This window comes from Mustela nivalis (assembly GCF_964662115.1).
Source record: "Mustela nivalis genome assembly, chromosome: 18".
Lineage (NCBI taxonomy): Eukaryota > Metazoa > Chordata > Mammalia > Carnivora > Mustelidae > Mustela > Mustela nivalis.
The window spans coordinates 16344937-16369241 of record NC_139037.1 but is presented as its reverse complement, the minus strand read 5'-3'; the positions used below and the strand labels follow the sequence as shown (position 1 = coordinate 16369241).

Below are 24305 nucleotides of genomic sequence, written 5' to 3'. Positions count from 1 at the left end.
TCTTTGTTAGAACAGTAAAAATTTAGTTTTATTTAATCTTAACGCTTGAGTATTCATCTTCTTAATATTCTGTAAGTTGAAGGGGGAAGTACTGACAAGCACTTCAGCTGCGTACTGAAGTATGATGGTTGTTTCAAAGAAAACCACGTGTGTGATTGACTTGCTAGTTGAACTAGCTATAATTTTTCATGGACCACCATTTTTTACTTGAAAAAACAACTTGTGGAGAAAGGCTGGGAAGAGTAGGAGGACCCTAAACTTACCTCATCCCACAGAAACATACAGCTGGATAATACATCAGCATAAATAATCCAGAAAATGACCCAAAGCCTGGCAGAACAAACACCACAGCTAAAGGCAGAGAAGATGTTGCATTGAAAGGGGGTAGGAAGGGCAGAGGCCTGGTTGGGAAAGCTGCATATTATTAAGCTAGATATATAGAGATTAGCCAAAAATGCAAAACACTGCCATTCTTCACATTAATTTTTTAATGCCTTTCATTGTACCATTATCTACAGTAGGAAGGGAGCCACCAGCACAGCCACAGGGCAAGAAACAGACCATCACATCAGAAAGCCCGCACAGGGGGCACCGGGGTGGCTCAGTGGGTTAAAGCCTCTGCCTTCGGCTTCGGTCATGATCCCAAGGTCCTGGGATCGAGCCCCACATCGGGCTCTCTGCTCAGCAGGGAGCCTTCTTCCTCCTCTCTCTCTCTGCCAGCCTCTCAGCCTACTTGTGATCTCTATCTGTCAAATAAATAAATACAATCTTAAAAAAAAAAAAAAAAAAAAAGCCCGCACAGGGAAGAAACCCCGGGATATTTCACTTTGAAAGGGAGAGGGGTGAATTTCCTGAGTTGTTACAATGGTGGGTTGGAGGGAACTACTTAAAGCCTGAAATTTTAAAAATCAGTGGGCTCAGCTCTGGGAGGGCCCAAGAGCCTTAGGAAGCTAAGTCCCCACGTTTTAAAGAGACAGCACAAGAAACCACCCAAGGAGATCCAGTATAGAAGCAGCAGTTTGCTTATTTTATTGGTTTTAAAGCGTTCTTTTACTTATTAGAGAGAGAAAGATCAGGAGTGGGGTGGAAGATGGGTAGAGGGAGAAGCAGACTCCCTGCCAAGCAGGAACACCAATGTGCGACTCCATACCAGGACCCTGGGATCATGACCCGAGCCGAAGGCAGAGGCTTAATGGACTGGGCCACCCAGACACCCAAAGCAGCAGTTTAAAAAACAGCACACTGTTGGGCACCTGGGTGGCTCAGGCCATTAAGTGTCTGCCTTCGGCTCAGGTCATGATCCCAGGGTCCTTGGTTCGAGCCCTATGTGGGGCTCCCTGCTCAGAAGGGAGTTTGCTTCTCCCTCTGCCTCTCCCCCGTCCCCCTCCAACCCTCCACCCTGGCTTATATTCACTCTCACTCTTTCTCGCTCAAATAAGTAAAATCTTTAAAAAAAAAAAAATCACTGTCAGACAATGTTTTTCTTATAGAACTTTTGAAAACTTGGATGAGGATAGCACCTCAAAGAGCAATAAATAAAATGGTCTGTTCTTAGCTTCATTGTAGGCCATGTGCCTATAATATTTTTCTAAAAGTTTGCTGGTTCTATCCTTCACTCCTGTAATGATAATTTAAGCAAAAGGACTTTTTTTTTAAGGTTTTATTTATTTGTCAGAGAGAGAGAGCACACAAGCAGGGGGAGCTGCAGGCAGAGACGGATGTGGGACCTCCATCCCAGGACCCTGGGATTATAACCTGAGCCACAGGCAGACGCTTTACTGACTGAGCCATCCAGACATCCGGAGAAAAAGGACTTCTAAGAGCAAATGGATGCTCCTTTACATTTCTTTCAGTTGTCAGAAAGCCACTATGGGTTCAGATAAAAGGCAACAGTGTGTCTTTCAAGAAAAAGGTATTTCTTCTCATCTACCATCTATCATATACTGGTTTAGCCAAGTTAATCACATTAGTTCTCAACCCTGGATATACACTAGAATTACCTGGTGCATAACTTTCTTTTTTTTTTTTTTAGTTTTTTTTATTTTTAAAGATTTTTTTATTTATTTGACAGAGAGAGATCACAAGCAGGCAGAGAGAGAGAGGAGGGAGGAAGCAAGCTCCCTGCTGAGCAGAGAGCCCGATGCGGGGCTTGATCCTAGGACCCTGAGATCATGACCCAAGCCGAAGGCAGAGGCTTAACCCACTGAGCCACACAGGCGCTCCTACCTGGTGCATAACTTTAAAAAATTACTTATGTCTGGCTCAGATCCTCAAGAATTCAGACTTAACTGGTCTAGGCAATCTTATTCTTATTAATAAAAACTTACCCAGATAGTTCAGATGTATAGCCATTTGAAAAACACTAAACGAGTCATCTGCCAACTTTCTGGTCTGAGGACCTTTATATACTCCTAAAAACTAATGAAAACACAAAAATGCTTTTGCTTTTATGGGTTATACTGATTGATATTTACTATAATTAGAAGTTAAAAGGGAGAAATTTTAAAAAATAATTTAGAAATAAAAGTAAAGGGGCACCTGGGTGTCTCAGTGGGTTAAGCCTCCACCTTCGGCTCAGGTCATGATCCCAGAGTCCTGGAATTGAGCCCTGCACTGGGCACTCTGCTTGGCAGGGAGCCTGCTTCCTCCTCTCTCTCTGCCTGTCTCTCTCTCTCTACTTGTGATCTCTGTCAAATAAATAAAAATAAATAAAAGTAAAAAAAAAAAAAAGTAAAAAGCCTGTATGTTTCAATATGAATAACTTATTTTTATTAAAATAATATTTTCTAAAACAAAAAAATTAATGTGAAAAGTGGCATTGTTTCACACTTTTTTAAAGATTTTATTTACTTATTTGACAGAGGTCACAAGTAGGCAGAGAGGCAGGCAGAGAGAGGGGAGGGGAAAGCAAGCTCCCCACTGAGCAGAGAGCCCAAGGTAGGGCTTGATCCCAGGACCCACTGAGCCACCCAGGCACCCCTGTTTTGCATTTTTTGCTAATCTCTATGTATCTGGCTTAATAATAGATTATTTCTATCTCCTGTATTCTTTTTTTTTTAATATTGATTTATTTTATTTTATTTTATTTTACTTTCTTAAGATTTTATTTATTTATTTGACAGAGAGAGAGCAGGAAGACGGGGAGAAGGAAAAGCAGGCTCCCCACTGAGCAGGGACCCCCCCCACCCCCGATGTGGGGCTCAATCCCAGGACCTTAGGATCAGGACCTGAGCCGAAGCCAGATGCCCAACTGCCTGAGCCACCCAGGCACCCCTTACTTATTAATTTTGAAGAACAAGAGAGAGTCATGGGTGGGGGCAGAGGGAGAAAGAGATAAGCAGACTCCTGGTTGAGTGTGGAGCCCAGTGCAGGGCTCAATCCTACAACCCTGAGTTCATGACCTGAGCCAAAATCAAGACTTGAGTCTGAAGCTCAACTAACCACGTAGGCACGCCTTTACTGTTACTTTTTTAGCAGCTTTACTGAAATAACCCATATACATACAATTCACCCATTCAAAGTGTGGTATTTAATAGTTTTTATTATGTGCACAGAGTTGTGTGACCATCACCATAATCAATATTAGGACAGTTTCATCATCATAAAAGGAAGTTCTTACCCATTGACAGACAGTCACTTCTCATTTTCCCCGCTGCCCGTCCTTACTGGGAATCTAATTCTGTCTCTGTAGATTTGCCTATCCTGGACATTTCATATAAATGGAATCATATATAGCCTTTTATGTCTGATTTCTTTCCCATAGCATACTGTCTTCAAGGTTGATCCATGTTGTAGCATGTGTCATAGCTTCATTTCTTTTTATGGCTGAATAATGTTCCATTGTATGGATAGACCACATTTATCAGTTGATGGCCATTTGGCCTATTTACATTTTTTGAGTCTTATGAATAATGCTGCTGTAATATTCATATACAAGTTTTTATGTGAACATATGTTGGTTTGGGGGCATATATAGCTAGGAACAGAATTGCTGGGTCATATGGAGCTCTATATTTAACCGTTTTTTAGAAAGTACCAGGCTGTTTAGTACAGGTACGACATCATTTGAAATTCTTACCAGCAGGGTATGAGTTTTCCATTTTTTCCATACCCTCATGGTTTTAAGTTGTATTTCCCTAATAGCTAATGATGTTGAGCATCTTTTCATGTACTTATAGGCCATTTGTATACTTCTTTGGAGCAGTATCTATTTAAATCCTTGATTCTCTAATTGGGTCGCCTTTTAATTATTGAGTTGTAAGAATTCTTTATATATTCTGTAGGCAAATACCTTATCAAATATACGATTCGCGAATATAGTTCCTTTTCTGTGAGTTGTCTTTTCACTTTCTTGACAGTGTCATTGGAAGCACAAAAATTTCTAATTTTGATGAAGTCCAATTTATCAGTCTTCTCTTGCATTTTTGTGTCACATCTAAGAAGGCTTTCCCTAATCCAAAGTCACAAAAATTTACTTCTGTGAGCTTTTCTAAAAGTTTTGTAGCTTTAGCTCTCAGACTCATTCTTTTATCCATATAGGGTCAGTTTTTCTGTAGTGTGAAATAGTGGTCAAACATCACATCATTCTTTTGCTTGGGAATATTCAGTTATCACAGTACCATTTGTTAAATAGACTGTTCTTTCTCCATTGAAGTCTCTTGGCAAAAATCAGTTGATCATAACTAGGGTGTTGTTTTTTTTTTCTGGACTGTCAATTTAATACCTTGGTAGTAAGTTTTGAAATCAGAAGAGTGAATCCTCCAATTTTGTTCTTTTTCAAAATTATTTTGGTGATTACAAGTTCCTTGCATTTTCATATGGATGTTAGGATTAGCTTGTTGATTTCTGGAAAATAAAAAAAAAAGATGAAATTTCATAGAGATTGCTTTGAATCTGTAGATCAATTTAGGGAATATTGCCATCTTAAAAATATAGTCTTCTGGTCCATGATCAAAGGTATCTACTTACTTAGGTCTCTAAATTCTTTCAGGAATGTTTTAGAGTTTTATGAGTATAAGTTTTATACTTCTTTCGCTAAATTTATTCCTAAGTATTTTTCATTTTGATCTATTATAAATGGATTTTTTTTCTTAATTTCCTTTATAGATTGTTCGCTCCTACTATATACAATCAATACATTGATTTTTTTTTTCTTGAATGGGGAGGGGCATAGGGAGAGAGAGAATCTTAAGCAGGCTTCATGCCCAACATGGAGCCCAAAGTGGGACCCCATCTCATCACCCTGAGATCATGACCTGAGCTGAAATCAAGTGTCAGACACTTAGCCAACTGAACTACTCACATTGGGCTCCTTGCTCAGTAGAGAGCCTGCTTCTTCCTTTCCATCTGCTTGCAACTCTCCCTGCTTGTGCTCTCTTTCTTGCTCACTCTCTGTCAAATAAATAAATAAAATCTTAAAAAAGAAAAAAAGTTTTAGTTTTTAAGTAATCTTTCCACCCAACACGGGGCTTGAACTCACGTCCCTGAGGTTGAGTTGCATGTCTACTGACAGACACCCCAGTTATGTCTCATTCTTATCATGATTTGTACAGGCTAAAAATAAAAACTTTTAGAACAGACTGGACTTGCAAAATCCCCAGGTACAACATTTATCAGAAATAATGGTCCCTTCTCCAATCAACCAAGAGTTAGATGAAGTATTCATGTAAGCATTTCATCGAAACCCTGAGGTTCATAGTTGCCATTCTGACTTACTGCCTTCAACTCTCCATTCTACTTTCTGTTTCTAAGAGTTGGTCTATAGGTACCTAATATTAGTAGAGTCAGACAGTGTTTGTCTTTTTGTGACTGGTTTATTTCACTTAGTATAATGTCGACAAGGTTCATGTGTGTTGGTGTGTATGACAGGATTTTCTTTCTTTTTTTTTTTTTTTAAGATTTTATTTATTTATTTGACACAGAGAGATCACAAGTAGGAAGAGAGGCAGGCAGAGATAAAGGGGGAAGCAGGCTCCCCGCTGAGCAGAGAGCCAAATATGGGGCTCGATCCCAGGACCCTGAGATCATGACCTGAGCCAAAGGCAGAGGCTTTAACCCACTGAGCCACCCAGGCGCCCCGATTTTCTTCTTTTTAAGACTGAGTAATAATTTATTGTATGTATATACCACTTTTTCTTCAGTTATTCATTCTGTCAGTGGACATTTAAGTTGCTTTCACCTCTTGGCTATTGTGGATAATGCTGCAATGAACATAGATGTAAAATATCTCAATAATCTAATTTCAGTTCTTTTGGCTATATACTAAGAAATGAGTCTTTTCCCCATTTTTTAACTGGGTTTTTGTTTCTTTATTGTTGAGTTTTAAGAGTTCTTTGTATATTTTAGATATTAGTCCTTTATCAGATATGTGCTTTTCATATATTTTCTCCTACTCCGTGGCTTGTCTTTTCATTCATTTAACAGTGTCTTTCAAAAAGCAGAAGTTTTTAACTTAAAACTTACCAATTTTTTTTCATGGATCACACTTTTTGTGTTGTATCTTTTTAGATTACCTAGGTTTTCTCTTAAAATATCTTCTGCAAGGGGCGCCTGGGTGGCTCAGTGGTTTGGGCTGCTGCCTTCGGCTCGGGTCATGATCTCAGGGTCCTGGGATTGAGCCCCGCATTGGGCTCCCTGCTCCGCAGGAAGCCTGCTTCCCTCTCTCTCTCTCTCTCTCTGCCTGCCTCTCTGCCTACTTGTGATCTCTGTCAAATAAATAAATAAAATCTTTAAAAAATATATATCTTCTGCAAGTTTATACTTTTACATTTTACATTGAGGTCTACGATCCCTTTTGAATTAATTTTTGTGGAAAGTGTAAGGTCTTCCAAAAGAAAACACCAGGCCTGATGGGTTCATTGGTGAATTCTATCAAACATTTAAGGAAGAAATTCCCTATAATCTCTTTCAGAGGACAGAAGCAGTGGGAATACTTTCTCATTCTGTGAGGCTAGCATTACCCTAATACCAACACCAGACGAAGACCTTATAAGAAAATGTAGACCAATATCTCTCATGAATATAAATGCAAAAGTCCTCAACAAGTATTAGCAAATCAAATCCAAAAAAGTATAAAAAGAATTATATATCATGACCGAGTGGGATTTATCCCAGATATGTAAGGCTGGTTCAGTATTCTAAAATCAATTAATGTCATCCATCCCATCAAGAAGCTAAACAAGAGGGGTGCCTGGGTAGCTCAGTGGGTTAAAGTCTTTGCATTCAGCTTAGACACTGATCCCAGGGTCTTGGGATCGAGCCCCATTTTGGGCTCTCTGCTCAGCAGGGAGCCTACTTCCCCCCCTACCCCCACCTGCCTCTCTGCCTACTTGTGATCTCTGTCCGTCAAATAAATAGAATCTTAAAAAAAAAAAAAAAAAGGAAGCTAAACAGGAAAAATCATATGAATCTATCAAGAGATGCAGGAAAGTCATTTGACAAAATTCAATACCGGTTTCTGATTTTTAAAAAAGAAAAGTAAACTAGGAATAGAAGGGAATATTCTCAACTTGATAAAAACTGTCTACAAAAAATCTCTAGCTAATATGCTTAATAATGAGAAACACAGTTTTCCCATTACAATCAGGAACAAGGCAAGGATGTCCTGTCCCCTCTTGCCATTCCTTTTTAACATCCTACAAGCAATTCTTGCTAATGCAGTAAGTTAAGAAAAGGAAGTAAAAGGTATACAGATAAATGGCTGACAGGAGGAGGGGGAGGGGATGAATAAGCAGAGCAAAGAGAACTTTTAGGGCAAATACTGTGTATATTATAATGACGGATATATGTTGTTACACATTTGTCCAGACCTATAGAATTCACAACACCAAGAGTGACCCCTAAAGTCAACTATAGACTTTGGGTGATTATGATATGTCAGTGTAGGTTCATTCTTGGTAGGAAAAAAAAAGTACCATCTAGTGAGCGATGTTGATAAGAGGGGAGGCTGTTTGTATGTGGGGGCTTAACACGTCCTAGTCAAAACTGAACCTTTCTTTGACCTGTGCAGCCTTTTCAGAGCATAAAAAGGAATGGAATATTGGGCCTTAGCTCATCCAGCCCAGTGTTCTGCCTATGACTTGAGGGGTCATTTTATGGGACAAAAGAATGGTATATACTTCAAAGGCTATAGTATTGTTTTGAAATATACTTTTCCAGAACTGCAGGTAGCTTTTATAACTTTCTGCCTATTTACCAGCATAAATTGCTGACATTTTCTTATACCACTGTATTAATTACTTTTGATCTTTGCCCTCTTTGTGGTCCTAGGTTGGTTCATTCTGGCTCCGGATGTCGATCACCCTCACTTGGATCTGACCTCACGTTTGCTACCAGAACAGGCTCTCGGCAGGGCATTGAGATGCATCTCTTCAGGGTGGAGACACATCGGGATCTGTCGACCTGGACCAGGATACTTGTTCAGGGTTGCCATGCTGCTGCTGAGCTACTTAAGGAAGTCTCACTAGGTATAGATCCTGACACACCATTTCAAATAGTAATTACATGGAAATGTTATACTTTGTTTAAAGTAAAAACCAGGGGGTGCCTGGGTGGCTCAGTGGGTTAAAGCCTCTGCCTTTAGCTCAGGTCATGATCCCAGGGTCCTGGAATCGAGCCCCACATTGGGCTCTCTGCTCAGCAGGGAGCCTGCTTCCCCCTCTCTCTCTGCCTGCCTCTACTTGTGATCTCTGTCTGTCAAATAAGTAAATAAAATAAAATAAAAAATAAAGTAAAAACCAGAGACGTCTGGGAGGCTCAGTTGGTTGAGTGTCCCAACTCTTAATTTCAGCTCAGGTCATGATCTCAGGGTCCAGAGATTGAGCCCCACTTTGGGCTCTGCACTGGGTGTGGAGCCTACGTGGGATTCTCCCTTTCCTTCTCCTTCTCCCTCTGCCCCTCCAACTCGTGCTCTCTCTCTCTCTATCAAATGAATAAATAAATCTTAATTAAAAGGGGCACCTGGGTTGAGCATCTGCCTTCCACTCAGGTCATGATCCCAGGGTTCTGGGATCATGTCCCGCATCAGGACCTTGCTCAGCAGGGAGTTTGCTTCTCCCTCTCCCTCTGTCTGCCACTCCCCTTGCTTATGTTCTCTGTCTCTCTGTCAAATGAATAAATAAAATCTTTAAAACAAAATCTTAAAAAAAAAATAAAGTAAAAACCATTACTCAAAAATATTCTAAAATATGGCAGCATAAAATGATCTTGATGGAAGAAACCTGGTTTTTCTGTTTCAGTAATAAAGTTTCCCTAAACCTTATATATGGCTCCTTTATAACACCCTTTGTACAACGTGACAGTTTTGGTGTTCATTGTTTTAATCTGTATATGATAGCGTAAGGACTGATTTACTAAGTACTAGATGCACTAAACTTCTGTTCAGAAGATTTAGTCTAAGATATGGGCATATAACAAGGCTTATGGCTACAGAAAAATAAGGAATTTTGTGTAGGAGTTTGTCTTCAAATTTTGAAATAAGCATCTAAAGGAGAGAAGCCTGGTGGTGTCTTTTCATTGTTGAAGCGCCCTCTTGTGGCTAGTCCTTATGGCTTCCTTTGTGTATATATATGTATGTACACGTGTAGGTATTTCCAGATTGTTTTCCATTTTAACAAGAACAAAGAATAGTCAAAATGAAGATATAGAGTTTCTAATATGGTTTGAATTAATTTTATCTTTTTAAAAATATTTTATTTATTTGAGAGAGATAGAGAGAGAGAACGTGAAAGGGGGGAGGGTCAGAGGGAGAAGCGGACTCCCCACTGAGCCGGGAGCCTGTTGCGGGGCTCTATCCTGGGACCCCGGGATTATGACCTAAGCCAAAGGCAAATGCTTAATCGACGGAACCATCCAGGTAACATTAATTTGATTATCTTGGTTCCAATACAGTTTACTTAATTTTGCTCCTGTTTTCTATGTATTTTATTTTATAAACAGTTTTATAGAATTTTATAAAAAGAGAAAATGTTTAAAGGGAAGAATGTCTTGTAATTTATCTTTCTTTCCATTGCTTTTGGAAAGTGAGAGATCTCCATGGCTTTAGAACTGCATAGGTAACATTTCCATGGGTCATCTTCTAACATTGGCAGAGGGAGAATTTTTTAAATGTTGTCAAAATGACATAATTCTTCAACTCATTAGTAATTGGTTGATATTTTCCTTACAACCACAGTGATGATTCAAGTAGTGACACCAGTGACTAGTAAGACCCCCTCCTTGGATTTCACCTAAAGCCACCATATCCACACTTTTTCATCTGTGTGTTTCCCACCCATTTTCACTATAGAGTGGTTGGCAGCACAGCATTTCATTGATGTTAGGATAGTTGTCCTTCAGGATACACTGCTAATCTCCAGTAGTCTCTCATTTAAAAAAGATGCAAAATAAAGAAAAATTAAAAAATAAAATAAAAAGACACAAAGTAGAAACCATGGGATGTATTTACCAGCAATTATCTTGATATAACAATAAATTTATTAATGAGCCTTTTTTCCTCTTGGCTTTATTAAATTTTTTTACTACTGGAAAGCTGCTTGGAAAGTTATCTTTAACATGTATCATTGTACTCAGCAGTATCCCATAGTTTGAAAAAGCCAGTGTCTCCCCAACTTAGCAGACTGTGAGATAGTAGTCAGAGCACGCAAAGGAAAACTAAGGCTGGTGGGGACCATTAGCTTCATGCAAACCATAGAAGAAGGAAAGGAGCAGCCAGTAGGGCTAAATGTATCAGGATGGTTTAGGCTGAAATTAACAGAAAATCCCCTCTAAAACTAGATTAAACATTAAAGAAATGTATTATCTACATAGAAGAAAGAGTAAGAATAAAAGGTGAGGGGATACCTGGTGGGTCAGTTGGTTAAGCATCTGCCTTCCGCTCAGGTCATGATCCTCGGGGTCCTGGAATCGAGCCCCGAGTTGGGCTCCCTGCTCAGCTGGGAGCCTGCTTCGCCCTCTGCCTGCCACTCTCCTTGCTTGTGCTCTCTCTCTCTGACAGATAATCTTTTAAAGAAAAGATTTTATTTATCTGTCAGAGAAAAACACAGCGAGAGAGGGAACACAAGAAGAGGGAATGGAGAAGGAGAAGCAGGCTTCCCGCCAAGCAGGGAGCCCAATGCGGGACCTGAACCCAGGACCCTGAGATCACGACCTGAGCCAAAGGCAGACACTTAATGACTGAGCCACCTAGGCGCCCCAATAAATAAAAGCTTAAAAAAAAAAAAAAAAGGATAGAAGGTGAGGGGTGGTCTTTCCTTCCCAATTGTATTTCTTTCCAATCTGATTGAGCCAATTTGGTTCATGTGTATACTTTGGACCAACAACAGTTACCAGAGGAAAGCTGTGCTCGGATTGGCTCAGCCACTATCTACCCTTGAAATTGAGATGACCCTTCTTTGTAACACATGAGGAAAAAGTGTAGAAATTTGAATAAAAATAGGGTTTGGGGGGTGCCTGGGTAGATCAGTGGGTCAAAGCTTCTGCCTTCAGCTCAGGTCATGATCTTGGGGTCCTGGGATTGAGCTCCACATCGGGCTCTCTGCTCATCAAGGAGCCTGCTTCCTCCTTTCTCTCTCTGCCTGCCTCTCTGCCTACTTGTGATTTCGGTCTGTCAAACAAATAAAAAAAAATCTTTTAAAAAAATGGGGTTTGGCTGTAAAGGAAGAATGGAGAAATAGAAACTGGGTAGACAGCTGACAGTGAGTACTTACAAGTATCAAGACAAGAGCTAAGGAAGCTGGTTGGATTCAGCAACATGGAGATAATTATTGGTGCCCTTCAGAAAAGATACTCAGTGGTATGATGGCTTTGGCAGACTGAAAAGGACTGAGGATTGAATGGAAAGTGAAACACAGTGAAACACAGATAAACTGACTAAAGACACTCCTTTTAAGAAAAGAAAGCGGGGCTCCTGGCTGCTTCAGTCAGTAGAGCTCAGTTGGTAGAGATTAACTCCTGATCTTGGGGTTGTAAGTTCAAGCTGCATGTTGCATGTAGAGAGTACTTAAAAATAAAATCTTTTTAAAAAGAGAGGGGGGGTTGGGACGCCTGGGTGGCTCAGTTGGTTAAGCAGCTGCCTTCGGCTCAGGTCATGATCCCAGCGTCCTGGGATCGAGTCCCATATCGGACTCCTTGCTCCACAGGGAGCCTGCTTCTCCGTCTGACTAGCCTTCCACTCTGTCTGCCTATGCTCGCTCTCGCTCGCTCTCTCTGACAAATAAATAAAATCTTTTAAAAAAAAAAAAAGAGAGAGGGGGGTGCCTGGGTGGCTCAGTCGTTAAGCATCTGCCTTCGGCTCATGTCATGGTCACAGGGTCCTGGGATCGAACCCTGTATCGTGGGCCCCCTGCTCAGCAGGAAGCGTGCTTCTCCCTCCCCAACTCCCTCTGCTTGTTCCCTCTCTCGCTGTTTCTCTCTCTGTGTCAAATAAATAAATAAAATCTTTAAATAAAGAGAGAGAAAAAGGGAAGCTGAGGATTGAGTAATGGCATTTCTTCTGATAATGAGAGATTTGAACATCTAAAAATATTAATGCAGGAGATCCAGTTTAAAGAGAAATGTTGAGGGGCTCCTGGGTCCTCCATCGGTTGCTAATCTGACTTTTTTTTTTAAAGATTTTATTTATTTGAGAGAGAAAGAGAGAGTGTGCATGAGTTGGGAGGAGGGGCAGAGGGAAAGGGAGAAGAAGACTTCTTTCTGAGCAGGGAGCCCAACACAGGGCTCGATCCCAGGACCCTGAGCCATAGGCAGACACTTAATTGACTGAGCCCCAGGTACCCTGAGTGTCTGACTCCCTATGAGTTCAGCTCAGGTCATGATCTCAGGGTTGTGAAATCGAGCCCCATGATGGGTTCCATGCTAGAGTCTGCTTAAGATTCTCAGTCTCTCTCAAAAGGAGAAAAAAAAAATACTTGAGTATAATAATTGAACCTTAAACATGAAGTCAGAGAATATTCTAATGCAGACTATTAATGATACAGGGAGATTCTCCTCAGAGAACTTTGTTCAGAATGATTGAGCTTGGATGAGAGTACATGTGGTAAACTAGAGATTTCTGGGTTTTAGGTGGTTGGCGCGCACATAAGCGTTCTCACTCTTCCCCCACCCGCTGCCTCTCACCCCATCCCTGGTCACCACCTTGTCCTTGACCCCTATTCCAGGTGGTGGGTTGGTTATGAATTAAGTCTCACAGATGAAATGAACTTAGAGAAGAGATGAGGGTGTCTGTTTTACATATTACTTGGTAATAAAATTTTCCCAAAGATGCTGAAAGTTTATTAGATTTTTAGACAAGTTGAAATGTCATGATTTACTAATTCTGCTGTATAGTATACACTCAGCAAAGTGGCCATTGTTATGTTTGTTATTGTTACTTAAACCCCAGAGAATTAGCACCTCTAATTAAGCCTTTTAAGGTTACCCAGAATTGGGCCACCTTGGTGGCTCAGTGGGTTAAGCCTCTGCCTTCAGTTCAGGTCATGATCTCGGGGTCCTGGGATTGAGCCCCGCATTGGGCTCCATGGGGAGCCTGCTTCCCCCTCCCCTGCCTGCCTTTTCGCCTACTTGTGATCTCTGCTTGTCAAATAAATAAGTAAAATCTTCTTTAAAAAAAGATTACCCAGAATTAGACTATTCCCCTCTCCTCTATCCTCCAATATAGTGTCTTGTCCAATTCCCTAGTATAGGATGTAGTTCATTTTTCTGTATCCGTATTTCCTTTTCTTTCTCTCTCACTTGTCTGAATAGGAAGCATCTTTTGTTTAACTCTGTATCTCCCAGGACCTAACACATAATATAACATGTAACTTATGTGTCTGGCACATAAAAAGTGTTCAAAACAATGGTTTCGTGGGGCGCCTGGGTGGCTCAGTCGGTTGAGCATTTGCTTCTTGATTTCAGCCCAGGTCATGATCTTGGGCTCTTGAGACTGAACCCCATGTTGGGCTTCACACTCAGCGCGGGGAGTCTGCTCGGGATTGTTTGTCTCCCTCTCCCTCTGCCCCTCACCCTGCTCTCCCTCTCTCTCTGTCTCTAAAATAAATAAATCTTACAAACAAAACAAAACAGTGATTTCTACAGTGTAGATTGTTTGTAAGGACCCAACTGTCATCCCTGCTGCCCTGTGAGAGCAGAGAATTAAAAAAATAAGAATAAATGATTTAATGAGCAAACAAACTAATATATAATTCACAACTCCGCTGAACTTCATGTATGTTTGCTGATTATTCTGGGTCCAGGCCCATGAAGTTCCTTCCCCTAACTTGATCTCTGAACACTATCAACCCACATCGTACCCTCCAAAAGGAACACAAAGCCCCCACTGCTGGGTGCTGAATGTTTATCTTCCTCCCTTGATTACTGCAAAAACTGTAGTTTTTTTTTTCTGTCTTTTAAACTTCAGTATTTGATGTTCTGTGATTGTCCTTGAATGCTGTTGATGTCTTTTTATATTTCTGATAATGGCCCTGTTAAGCAAAATCAGCACATTGCATTTTTTACTGACTTACCTATAAATTGAGGTACATAGTGGATTTATAGTCCGCAAAAGGATTTTAGTTGAATCAGGACATCAGGGTGGTTATAATAAGCCACCTGGAGTAACCCAGAGCTTCACTAATAAGTCCCAGATCCTATCCCATCAGAATTGGGCCACTTATCACAGCTGGCTGCCGTACACACACACACACACACACACACACACACACATACACACACGCGTGTGCGCGTTAAATCACAGTCAGAGACTTTTTTTTTTTTTAAGATTTTATTTATTTATTTGACAGAGATCACAAGCAGGCAGAGAGGCAGGCAGAGAGAGAGGAGGAAGCAGGCCCCCCGCTGAGCAGAGAGCCCGATGCGGGGCTCGATCCCAGGACTCTGAGATCATGACCCGAGCCGAAGGCAGCGGCTTAACCCACTGAGCCACCCAGGCGCCCCAGTCAGAGACTTTTTGCTCTTCATTGCACTACTCCTGACACCCTCTGAGCATGAGAGGTACCAGGTACTTAGTCACCATTGCTTTAACTATATATACTTACCATTTGGGGAGAAACCATTGAACTAGGACTTATAGATACAACATTGCTATGGTCAATTCATACGTTCAGAATTATCTGGTATTAATTAGCAGTTTTAAGTGAAAACAAACTCACATCTAAACCCAGACATATTCAGTGTCACCTTTATTTTTTCCCTTCAAGGTTGAGATAATCAGAAACAGTATTCTGTTTGATTCTTTTCTTTTCTTCCAGAGAGAGAGCGAGAGCACAATTTGAGGGAGAGGTAGAGCGGGAGGGAGAAGCAGACTCCCCACTGAGCAGGGAGCCCAACATGGGACCTGATCCAGGAACCCTGAGATCATGACCTGAGCTGAAGGCGGATGCTTAACCAATGGAGCCACCTAGGGGCCCTTGTTTTTTCTTAAGTAACACACACAGCTACTACATTTGCTTTGCTTTTCTTCCCTCCTAGGAGGAAATAATCCTAAACAAGATCTTTGGGCAACTTGGTTTATGGCAGGCTCTTAGGGGGTTAATGGCTTGCCTTTGCTAGCTGCATCACCTGATCTTGCCCCAGTAATGACACACCTGCTGGCAGAAATACTCACCCACCTTCTCTAGCCAGTGCTTCCAGAACTCGAGCAAATCCTTGTTCTTTAAGCTTCTCTTTTCTAGACTAGAACTGATCCCCTCTTCTCCTCAAACAAATCTCACTACCCTTGACTGCACTATAGCTTCAGGGATGTTAATAGAATAAAATTCCCTTGAAAACTGTATCCTAGTTGCCCTGATTAGGATCTATCTGTTCTTCCTCCAAACCCTTAGCCATTTATTCTGAGATTATTGCATTGTATTTCTTTCTACAGGTAGGTAGTTTTATCCATGTTCCCCCCCACCCAGGGTTTTTGTCTGAGGATAATGAAAATTCAGTCTTTGGGCCGAAGTTCTCTTCTTTGAGTAGTGCTGAGAAGGGACACTGCCAATATTTGTCTATTGTTCTTTTTTCTTATTACTTAAACACAGAGCTATTTTAACTAATTCAGTGCAAGGGCAGTGAAAAAATACACTGATGGGTCTGGATAGGAGGACTTGCTTGTTTAGAAAGTACTTTTTGTGACCAAGCATAGCGAGACTCTGATCCTTTAGGTGATGTGAAGTACATCTCTCAAAGGATTGTGTGAATTCCCAGGTCTCAGAGGGCCTTGCACTTGCAGCCCCTGTACTAACAGCAAAACTGTGCTCGGATGTTAGTGAAATGGAAACTTCACCAGTCTTGAGAAAAGGCATGTGTCAGTCTTAATGATCAAAGGGGTTTTTTTCCTATCGATTCAGATCAATCCTTTGAATTTTATCTTTGATCAGACTGACAGTATGACTTTTGCTAACTATGACTCTTACCTTTGATAATAAACATTATCTTTATCCTCTTCCCAAATACCAACCAAACCCTGTGACTGCCCCTAAAAGGCATTTCTGCCTTCTCTCCTTTGGATGTTCTTTCTTCTTGCCCATTTGAAACCTTGCTCTATTCACTGCCCATCCAGTTAGACCTATTCTTTAGGGCCTCTCTGAAGTACCTTCTCCTCCAGGAAAACTATTCCTTGACTTTGGACTCGTTCAGTCTAGTGTTTAGTCGTGTTCTGTACATTCTACCCAGCACGATTAGGAATTTCACATTTATGCCTATTCATTTAGAAAGTTCTCGAGAGCGGGCACCATGCCTCTCACTTCTCTAGTACCATGCACAGCCTACTGCCAGCACAAGTGTTTAATTGATACTCACTGAGTCAAACTGAATCAGATCAGATGTCATGGAGAGTTATGGTCATCTCTTTCTCATCTCAGTCTAGATATTGACCCAAGCAACCAGAACAAAACTTACTTGAGGTCGTTCCAAATAAGTTAGATATCACACATTCTCAAGAAAGGATTCTTTTTCCTTTGTTGAAGTCAGAAGAATCCTTTTCCATTTGAAAACTGAAGTGCTAACTTTATTAATGATAGTTTTTGCATGTCTTCAATAGGCTGCACGATAAATGGCCAAGAAGTAAGATTCACTGTCCACTATGAAAATGGGTTCACTATCTCCAAGGAGAATGGAGGTTCCAGCAGCATATTGTACCGCTACCCCTTTGAGAGGCTGAAAATGTCTGCTGATGATGGCATTAGAAATCTGTATCTGGATTTTGGTGGTCCTGAAGGAGAACTGGTAAGAGTGTTTCTGAAAACCATGTTTTCTCCAATAGGTATTTTCTTTCTTTCTCATTGTGTTTTACCTTTTGTATAGAAAAGTGTGGACATATCATCCATTTGGAGTCAGGAAATTGTTCTTTAGTTTTCAGGATGTATTGGGTTTGGGTTTGGGGCCTGTGTATGTGTGTGTGTGTGTGTGTTTCTTTCCCCTACTTCAGGAAATCATTCCTTTTTAAAAAGTTTTGTTTGAATGGTAGAAGGGAAAAATGGATAGCCCTTTTAAGAAATAGGCTTTTATCAAATATGAGCTATAAAATACAAAAGATGGTAAACTTTAATAAATAAATTCTATCCATTGCTATTATTAGTAGTTGGTTGAGATGAGTTAAAAGTAATAGAATGACTTGGTTGCTACAGAAATTCTGCTGATGAGAAAAAAGATACAGAGGTATCTCCACACAACCATCATTTTTTTTTTAAGAGCTCCTTGTCTTTTAAAGGAAAGATCAGCAGGAATTTATGATTTCCCTTAGGGAACCATAGAAGTGTGTAAAGTTTACTTCAGAAATCACAAATTATGATAAAGGAGTAAAATAATGCCTTTTCTGTCTTATCATTTTAAAAAAGATTTTATTTATTTATTTGATAGAGATCTCAAGTAGGGGGAGAGGCAGGCTGAGAGAGGGAGAGGAGGAACAGGGAGCGCGATGCAGGGCTCCATCCCAGGACCCTGGGATCATGACCTGAGCCAAAGGCAGAGGCTTTAATCCACTGAGCCACCCAGGTGCCCCAAGTTCAAGTCTTATACATGAAATATTATGTCTGTTAACACTTAACATAGATGGAAATTTGCAAAACAGAATCTTGACATTTTATTACTGAAAGAGATCGTAGAGAAAATAACTTCCAAATAAGAAATCATGTCTAGAAATCTTATTTTAAATGATGAACCTTTAGGAGACTATGATTGGACCATGGACCAGGGCTTTTCAAAAGCTCGAAGCAGCCATTTTCAAGGACGTGGATGAAACTAGAGGGTATTATGCCAAGCGAAATAAGTCAATCAGAGGAAGAGAATTATATATGAAGAAACAAAGAGGAGGATCATGGGGGAAGGGAGGGAAAAATAAGATAAAACGAAGTCAGAGGGGGAGACAAACCATAAGAAACTCTTGGGGTGCCTGGGTGGTTCATGGGTTGGGCCTCTGCCTTCTGCTGGGGTCATGATCTCGGGGTCCTGGGATTGAGTCCTGATTGGGCTCTCTGCTCAGTAGGGAACCTGCTTCCCCCTCTCCCTCTGCTTGCCTCTCTGCCTGCTTGTGATATCAATCTCTCTGTCAAGTAAATAAATGAAATCTTAAAAAAAAAAAAAATAAGAGACTCTTAATCATGGAAAACAAACTGAGGGTGCTGGAGAGGAGGGGGCTAGGAGGGATGGGGTGATGGATATTGAGGGGAGCACGTGATGTGATGAGCACTGGGTATTATATAAGACTGATGAGTCTAACTCTGAAACTAATAATACACTGTATGTTAATTAATTTAATTTAAATTAAAAAAAAAAAAAGAAGAAGAAGAAGTGGGAAACATCCCTCAGAAGGCCAGAGGGAAGTATAGTCTAAAACATCAAATCACTGACTTCCCATCCAAGGGTCTTTGATTAGGTCAGGGCTGTTTTAAGGGCCTCAAGAAACCAATAAGCACTTTAAAATCATTTGGATTTCAGCATTGTATCTGTATTTCTGGTATATTTGATCTTGCTGGGAAATAAAAATATGTATATATATATATTTTTTTAAAGCCTCAAACATTAAATAGAGTTAAATGCTTCTATTAAATTAACTTATGTTAAATTAACTAGTTATTCATAGCAGTTGTCATTTAGCAAGCTAGGTATTAGATTATTCCTGGCTATATAGTTTTACTCCCTGCCTTATATTTAATGTATACAAAGTTTAATGGTGAAATTCATGCTCTGTAATTTATATTTTGAATAAAGTTGTATTTTTCTTTAAAAGGCATAGTTAACTATGCCCTATTCCTGGTTGTGCATCAGTGCTGAGGACTGGCTTGACTCACAGCCCGATGCAGGTCTCCTTGTTCACCTGGTGTCAGCTGTCCAGATAGAGGCCTAAGCTTAGGAATCTATGACTAGCCCTCCTAACTAGCCTCAAGAGTTGCATTCCTACCCACAAACCTGTGAGGGATATCAAAAATCATACCTATCCATAGTCACATTCAGCTGCATTCACTCTGATTCCCCTGGGAATATAATCCTAATTAATGATCTCCATATAGCATATTTTTCTTTGTTTTCCATCTTCTTCTGTTTGGTTCTTCCTGCCAGGCATGGTGGATTCCAGCTCCCCACCACTTGTCTCCTAACTGTGATGTGGAAGTTCACACTAGTGTTTCATTACTACCTGGAGTGACCTTACTTTAGAGTATACTTTTCATTTGTGGCTTTAAGTTCCTGAGAGATGTTTCCATAAATCTGGCACCTTTTTTTTTTTTTTTAAGATTTTATTTATTTATTTGAGAGAGACAGAGAGCATGGTTAGGGGAGGGGGAGAAGGAGAAGCAGACCCCCCCTCCGCCCCGCACTGAGCAGGGAACCTGATGCGGGGCTCAAGGATCATCACCTAAGCCTAAGGCAGACGCTCAACCAACCGAGCCACCTAGGAGCCCCTAAACTTTCTTAATCCAAATTCTTTCTAAAAAGTAGAACAACACATCCAAATTTGTTCGTTTTGTGTCGGTTTATGAAAGCTTCTGTGTGTGGTAGTGATCATTCGTGTGCTTTCTCCACAGACCGTGGACCTGCACTCTTGTCCGAAGCCGATCGTATTTGTGTTGCACACGTTCTTGTCAGCCAAAGTCACTCGCATGGGACTGCTCGTATGAGCAGCAGAAAATCAGAAAAGAGTCTTGAATGTCACAAGAAGTATTTCCACCTCAAAAAAAAAAAAAAAAAAAAAAGCACAAAAAGAAAGCTCTTTGCTCTCTCCTCCAGCACAGTGCCTTGACAAGGACCTGCAGATCACTGCTGAACAGTAACTGTGTTTAAAGAAGAGCCTGCCTTTCACAAGCTACCTTGGCCAGAAATTCTAGGATTCTAATAAGCTCCAAACTGAAGCTGTTGATTTATTGCCTCGTTTCCTAATGTGGTTTCTAAGTCACTAGATTTATTTCCCCTCTGAAAAAGGATGGCTCATTGTGGGTTTTTGTTTAGTTTTATTTTGTTTGTTTTTTTGGACGTAATCAAATATCCAAGAGTTGTTTTCATTTTCTTCTTCTTGTAGGATTTATTTCAAGCCTCGACATCTTGCTTAGTTCAACCATCTTTTCCCAGGTGCTAGTTGACAGCCGCTTGTGCTTTGGGCCATTCCGGATAGGTCCTACGTGCTATTGGAGCTTACTGTCACTTCATCCTTCCACCCCAGGAAGTCCTTGAATTGCACACCAAAGCGTTCTCCCATCTGTCCTGGCTCTCCTGCCTCCCACTCTGGTCACCACTTTCCCACCGCATCACAAGCTTTGCCACTCAGAAGTGCTAACTTTAGGACTTAGAACTTGTGAAATTTGATTTGCCTTGCCTTCCACTCCCTTTCTAATGGTGACCAAGTAGGAAACCACTGATTTGAAAGAAGAGGTTTGCTTGTTTTAGGTTTTTCTGACTTATCTTTGGTAGGAGCCAGGCGATAAGATTTCTTTTAAAAGAAAATCCTCATTTTAGCCTAAGCCATTTTTTTATTCTTACCAAATGTGCCTTTGGTTAGGGTTAGTGGAGCTTCATTAGTCACTGTTTGAATAACTGGATTATCACTGCCATTCCAGGGAGATCATCCATCTTGGTTTTGAGGAATAGTCTTTGAGATGGGTTTCCTTAGGAGTATCTTTTCTAGTGGGTAGATCTCACTGAGGAAGATAAATCTTGGAGAGCCCACTTCTTTAAAGAGTAGGCTCTATAAAGCCATCTCTTTAGCACAAACATCATGTGAAATTGCATTGGGCTTTGTGAGCCCATGCTGGTTCCTGGCCCTGGTCCTCTCCCTTTGTGGCAGCAGAGTGGCATGGACAGGCAGCTGCTAATTCAAGACTCACTGTTGGCTTAATGATGCATTCTCTGGTGGGCAGGGTGATGAGGCCACAGAACAGCTACCTGGGTTTTCCTAAGCATTGCCAGACGTCATCATTATTTAGTAGCAGTAAGATTGTGGTATTAAAGAATCACACTCAGCTTGTTTTTCCTAATTATGAAGGAGGTATATATCTGAAAACATTTAATATAATAGCTATATATAATGACAAGATTACTACAGTCCCCAGATCTAAAAGAAAAGGTGATATTGACTCAGATGTTCTCGGTATTCTCGGAGGAAAAGTCTAGGGATACTTCTCACTTACTAGATCTATTAGGAGTGTCATAAGAGGAGGTGAGCACTTCAGGGAGTATAGGAGGGTAACACTCCAAACAGGGGAGGAAAAACCCCACAACCATAAATGCAAAACATGAGCTATTTGGTGTGAGTGTGGACTGACCTACGTGGGACATTTGGAAGAGCAGACTCATGAGCAGAGAGTTTGAGTTAGACATTGTAACTCCATTGTGTTTCTTCTGCCCATAAGTCAATCTTTCTTCCCCTTGTACAATGAGATCAACCACATGCAGAGGCTGGGGAGAGATTACAGTTCTTCCCCTGGCTACCGTTCCAAAAATAAATGATTTGATCCACTTAAAACTGGAAATTGGAATCTAGACTAGAATATGCCTTTCAAGAACTTTTTTATGTTTTAAGGATTCATAGACCTATGTTTAGTTCCATCTTTAGTAAATTTGCAAGGGAAGAAAAGCAATATCTTGAAGGTCCAGCTATGATTTCTGGAAGCAGAATTTCAACACATAATACCCTCAGATAAGGGAGCTTAGACATTCTTCGCAGTGAGAGCATTATTAACCTGAAAAGTTGCACAGTGCAGTCACAGACTTTGCAGCAAAGCCATTTGGTTGAGGTTTTCTTGGTTAGTGTGAAAGGCTAATAAGCCACTGAGAATATTTTCAGGGGAAACTTACAAGCCCCTGTACTCATCAGTTATATGAAAAAGTTCTCTAAAAAGGGTGTAATGAACATGTGAGCAGGAGAAGGTAAAGTGTGTGAGCCATTCTGACTCATTTTGTTCAAGCTTGAACCATCATATTTAACACCAAGGTCCATAAGGTTTTTTAAATATTTTGAGTCTTAATGTGAAATGAAAATGTGTGGGAGATTTCCTTTGACCACTAGCACCCCCGAGAGCAAGAGCCCTTAAGCTGCCTGTGTAACATCAACAGCTTTCCAATCATGGGTGACCAGCTTGTCCTTCAATTAAGTGTGTTTATGGAGTTTTCAAACCACAAATGAAGTGCTTTTTATGAATAGGACAGCCTTGATAAATACGTATTTTGTATTAAGATGCCAAAATATGGCAAATTATTTTCAAACGATAACTAAAAATGGGCATTTGGGGTATTTCACACCCTTTCTAGAACAGCTTAACTTGTCATTTCTTTTTCATTTTGAATTAGGGAAGTTGCTGAGAATGTTGCGGGCTTCCGTGTGTAGAATGGGAATGAACCTGCAGAGTAGTGTCATCCTAGTGGACCCGCTTCCGTGCCCTCAGTTCCCCCAGACCTGGGGCTTTGACATCTTCTCCATATTCCACACAGATGTCTACAAGTAGCCAATTGGCGTGTGAAAATTCTTCCTCCTCATTTCCTAAAATTTCCCTTTTCCTCTCCAAAGAAAAAAAGAAAGAAAGAAAGGCTCAGTTACTCTTTTTCCGAAAAAGGTAAGCCCTTTCCTGAAGTTATCAAACCTTACCTAGAAATAAGTATCTAATGTTTTATATGAAGAAATACTTTAATGTATGTTTATACACTATTTATTAGATAGTTATAACTGTAAACTCACCTACCTAGTAGACAGTTTCAGATTAAATATTGGGACATGTACAAACAATCAAAAATTACTTTACATATCATTCACCTATTTTAAAGCCATGTTTTAGCACTTTTTAGGCTCGGTGAAGTCTGATTGTGCCCGTTTTTATCAGCTGTATGCTCACAAACTTTGTTATGGAACATTATTGGATGGCAGGAGAGATTGAATTATTTATTTCTTACATTTTTAGAAGTGGAAAAATCTAACCAACAAATGATAAAAGTTGCCACTGATTATTTGTTTTCCTAATTTATCATCCTAAGCAGAATGGTAACAAAGCTTTTTTCAGCTGATTAAATGCACTTAGCTAATAGACCAAAATTTATTCTTTAAAAAAAAAAATTAAGCTGTGTGGAATCTGGACAAGATCATTTTTCTCTCGGAAAAAAGTTTTCACTGTAAATGATTTTGATGGACAAAAGTGTGACCACTTTTGAGAAAAAGTTATGATGGATTTTTTTTTTTAATTTTGTGAGAACCTCCAGGTCTTCTTGTTTAATTTATGTGCATGTGGATATATTTGTATGTTGTCAAAAACATGGAAGAATCTCCATATTTTTAATGCAAATTCTATTGTAAGCTGCTATGCAAATTCTATTAAAACCCTACCTACTTAAAAGTTAAACATTTTTGAAGCTTTCAGGGAAGACCTGTAGACTTAAGCACTTTCTCTGCTTTTTTGTATCTTATCTTGGACACTTATGCTGAACTTTGTTCTTATTATTTTCACTTGTTATAAGCTATTGATTGTATGTAATATTGAAACTATCCAAATATCCAGCATACATTTCCACGTTGCTGCCATCCACCGTAGATGCCATGAATGAATGGCTGGTTAGAAAGCCAAAGGTCATATTTTTTCAATTGCTAATGAAGAAGTAAAATGACTGACCTCTTCGGTCTCAAAGCAAATTGCTCTGGTCAGATCAACTATCTATGTAAGGAAAAGAGACTTCTTTAAATTTGGAATTCAGGGCGCCTGGGTGGCTCAGTGGGTTAAGCCACTGCCTTCAGCTCAGGTCATGATCTCAGGGTCCTGGGATCGAGTCCCGCATCAGGCTCTCTGCTCAGCAGGGAGCCTGCTTCCCTCTCTCTCTCTCTCTCTCTCTCTGCCTGCCTCTCCATCTACTTGTGATTT

At 40.3% G+C, this 24305-nt stretch overlaps 1 protein-coding gene across 1 annotated transcript in view; it reads left to right on the top strand.

Annotated features, from left to right (window-relative positions):
• Positions 1-24305, top strand: part of SNTB2 (syntrophin beta 2) — a 115692-nt gene that overhangs the window by 87959 nt on the left and 3428 nt on the right. Inside the window, exons 5-7 of the mRNA XM_082711732.1 lie at positions 8269-8465; positions 17018-17202; positions 19998-24142. Of these exons, the coding sequence (XP_082567858.1) occupies positions 8269-8465; positions 17018-17202; positions 19998-20090 (475 nt within the window). The 3' untranslated portion in view covers positions 20091-24142. The remainder of the gene's footprint in view (positions 1-8268; positions 8466-17017; positions 17203-19997; positions 24143-24305) is intronic.